Here is a 4198-nt window from a genome sequence, read left to right on the forward strand (position 1 = left end):
CGAGCCCCTGACAGTGGGTGGGGAAGAAGTCACTCTGCCTGACCACCAAGGCTGATTTCAACATGGCCCGTTGCCCACGGCCTCCAGGGAAAACAGTGTCATCTCTGCAGATGGGGCATGAAGTTTGGAACCAGATCACACACAGGATAACCCCCCTGGCCCCCGAGTTGCTAATATAAACTACAGCTCAGATCTGGAGTCTGTGGCGGCAATTATAAGACCAGTCACACGGAGATGTGTGCAGGACAAAAAACCCCTCTAACTTCACGAAAATGCCCAGGGCTCCGTCAAAGAGAGAATTCACATCTGGGCACCCAGGAGAGATGATGCTGCTTTAAAAAGCAGTTTAAAATCTGGATGATTGAAATTCTCAAAGAACTAATGGGAGAGAGAACATCGTGAAATGAGACTGGAAGTATATAAACCCAGAATGACAACTTTAAATTCTGTTGGAATCGTGGGAATGATAATTATAGTCACTTAAAAAAAGATTTTAACTTTATAGATTGAATAAAAAATATTTCACTGGAATCAGAGAAAGGGAGAATTGCTTAAATTTGTCTTTCCCTCATCAAACACGTATTCCATTTACACAGAACTTCCGTGGACGAAGGAAATAGTCATATAGCACTGGTGAGAATAATGTTGATCGCAAGTTTAATTTTTTCTGTACACACTCAAAGTATAGAGGTGTGTGTGAATAAAGCATAGAAGGGAGAGTTATTTTTCATTTTTAGACAATTGTGTCCCTGATCCTGCTATTATTTTTCAGTAAAACAAGCACGTTCATTTTGCCTGATGAATATTAAGTCATATATTTACCAAACAAGGAAACCAAGCCATTTTGGATTCTCAAATATACCTATAGCCCTAAAAACACTGAGCATTTATCATTCTATAACTATGCACACAAAAACTAGTCTCAGTTAGTTAAATTTCATTCAGGCCCCGATTTGCTAGGATAAAAATGTGATTTTTTTTCAATATCAACTTACTTGAAAGCAGCATCTCAATTTTGTCTCTAAAATTCAGGTGACAGGCAATTTTGTCACTTCAAGCGAGAGTCCTTAAAACTCTTATTACACATGGTCGTATTTATTCACAATAAGATGAAGAAATGAATAAATGTCTTGCGAGATACGTTTACGTCGTGCCTTTAGGGAGAACATATCTTAGCAGCTCTAATTTCTGGGTGTCTGATTTGTCCCCTCCCCGGTCACAGCAGCTCCGTGCACCCCTCAAGCGGAGTGTGTCTTTTGCATTAACGGTGTTGCTTCAGCCACTCGTGGCTGGCCGCAATGAATCGATTTCCCCATGGGTGTAATTGTGTGAACTTAAAATTTAGTCGGAAAACCGTTTCTCCAGGCACAGCGACCAAGTTGAACTGGCAGGACTAAGAACAAGCCGTCCAAGCTGAGGGTTCAACTCGTCCGCTAGGGGGCAGCCACACACTGCGCTTCAAAATGCTGCTCAGGCCTTTTTGATGAACCCATTTTTCCAAAGTTAGCAAATTACTTGAATAAGTAGCAGTTGGTAGGTACCGATAGCATTCTCCGTACTCCGTGCTTTAATTTCCCATATAAGCCCATGTTTTGGGATATTCTCCATAATTAGTCCACAAATACCTTTTTTTCCCCCCAAAGGGAGTTTGAAGTATACCCAAGTGAATACATTGACGATTAAAGCACGTGTAGAAAGTGATAATAAGATATTTCATCTTATCAGTTAATATCTATAGCTTAAGGTAGTCGATGTCATTCATCCCTTAGGCACTCAAGGGTGACAGTGGCCAGAAGAGAAAACATAATCATACAATTTCTAACTTTTCCTTTTTTTTGGATCTGGCCTAAGAATCTATCCCAAATATTTATTTAAATTTAAAAAACAATCTTCATGCTTACAAAATTCTAAATGACTTTTTTTGTTTGTTTATTATAAAGAGTCTTACTGCTTTAACTGTCTATAATTTTATTGTGAGAAAGAAAAAGTTTCGCTAATTATATAACAAATTATCTTTATAAGTAGGAGTAAAATAACAAAGCATTGATTAATATGGCTAACTTTGAAAATAATTTTAAATATAGAGGTTTAAATTATTATCTAAAGTAATGCAAAATTAGAAAATAAAAGTTTCCAGGGAATTACAATTAATCAATAAATACTTGTCAGGCTGGTACTATGAATCTGAAATATGACATTTACTTAGACATAAGAACCAAAAATCATCTGTTTAAAATTTCTTTCCCTCTTTTTTTTAAGTTTAAAGAACACCATTACATTGTGGTAAATCTTAAGACATTATTTTAGTAATAGATGTTTTTCATCTCATAAGGATTTTGTCTTTCTAAGTAATTTTGCTTTTCGATCAAATGCATTGCCATAAGTAAAAGCAGTTCTATAGTAAAATTGGCTAACTATAGTTACCTTCCTTTATGTTAAAAAATTATTTAAAGGCACAGATAATCTCCATGAAGTGTTTTGAATTTAAGAAGCTACTTTTTAACTGACTGTTCTTAAAAATCATAAAAAATCGAATATTACAAATGTGTATAGGACATGAACTTCTGAGGGAAGACCCTAATTAAAAGAAATAGACAGCTTTCTACAACTGTATTTAATACAAAATGAGTTCATATGTTTTTTTCTTCTTAAATAACAGTTAATTTTTCATGTACGAGAGATTAAAATGCAAAACACAAATTGTGCTATGTATTAAAATAATGCTTTAAAGTAATTTGAAACCAAAGTTTTCGTATTTCAAATTCAAACTAAAATTTAAATCTTTTAAAAATATTTTCTTTGTTTGAAGTTCTTGAAACATTTCTCATGAATACTGGATTTTATTTAAGATTAACAATTCAGTTAAATTCATTTAATAAAACTGAATATTTTGAAAACTTAAAATAAATTTAGTGGAAAATAAAAGTAATTTCAAATTCTAACTTTTATTCTCATTTTGTCAAAAGTCTGTAGGAAAGATTATAAATTTATATAGACACATTTTTAAATAATAATAATAAATCCTAATATGCATTGGGTATAATGAATAGATTATGTTTTTATAAGTGTATAGCTCATAACAAAATGAGTCTATATTTTTCTTTAAAACCAGGTGAAGATTAAATCTTATTGCTCAGCTTTATAATAAAAATGCCACTAACTTTAAAAGTAGCAGTTTAGCTGAAATAAAATGTTTAAAATTAAAAACAGAAAAGAGAAGTATCTAAATAGGTATACTTTTGCACTTTTTTTGTGTGATTTTATTTTAGATAGATTTGCTCTTTGGGAGATAAACGAATTTTTGATTCGTCTGTGACTGTGCAGTTCCCAGTTTAACTATGTTAACAAAACATAGCAGCTAGCAATTACATAAATTTTACGAACATATTTCAGCAGGTTGAAATTTCATAAGACAAAATTTTAATTTATTGATTTGTCGCCCTTTTTTCTCATATTAAAAAATTTACCATTATAATTGACATCTCCAACATTGTTTTAAAAGATGTTCTATCTACAGTTTTGATAACATAATTTTCCATGCAAGTTTGCATGAAAAATTTTTTGCACCTAGAAACTGCTAAGATGGGACTCTAAGCAGTTAGTGATATATGACGACAATGCAGACTGGGTGTCTGTTTATTAAACACTGCAAAGAGCCTATTATGAATGTGACAGAACGTGATAGAACTATTATATACCTTTGGAATTATGCTCATTTAGAGAAGGAAGCAGCAGCCTTACCTTTGACGCCCATCAGGACGACGAGATGGAGCAGTAGGAACATTGCAGTTCGTCTGCTGCTGAGGGGATGTTTGACACCAGAATGATAGCAGCGGGTGGAGGGCAACTGAGTTATTAGACGTGTCCTTACACCCCGGGAGTTCTGACAGAGCCACTTCAGTGCCTTCCCGAGGTCTGAGCATGCTCACAGCTCGCAGTTCCCTGGCAGGAGCGGAGCCCGTGTTCTGCCACTACAAACCTATCTTTTCTTGTTTCGTTTCATTTTAAATTTTCAGTTGTATTCTTGGTCGTTGTTTCTTTACAGTATGTTCAGAGAGACATAAATAAGACTTTGGTATTCCTAGATAAGAAACATTTTATGAACAAAAATCACTTTAAATTTTTTCCCCTCAAAGCATGGAGTGCATTTGCTCTTATTTACATCCAAACATATACAGAGGTTCTTAAATAGGAAGGG

At 34.2% G+C, this 4198-nt stretch overlaps 1 protein-coding gene across 1 annotated transcript in view; it reads right to left on the reverse strand.

The window, feature by feature from the left end:
* Positions 1-3923, reverse strand: part of RXFP2 (relaxin family peptide receptor 2) — a 51902-nt gene extending 47979 nt beyond the window's left edge. Inside the window, exon 1 of the mRNA XM_015590105.1 lies at positions 3742-3923. Within this exon, the coding sequence (XP_015445591.1) occupies positions 3742-3923 (182 nt within the window). The remainder of the gene's footprint in view (positions 1-3741) is intronic.
* Between the last annotated feature and the right edge of the window lie 275 nt (positions 3924-4198).

Source organism: Pteropus alecto, unplaced genomic scaffold (assembly GCF_000325575.1).
Source record: "Pteropus alecto unplaced genomic scaffold, ASM32557v1 scaffold80, whole genome shotgun sequence".
Classification (NCBI taxonomy): Eukaryota; Metazoa; Chordata; class Mammalia; order Chiroptera; family Pteropodidae; genus Pteropus; species Pteropus alecto.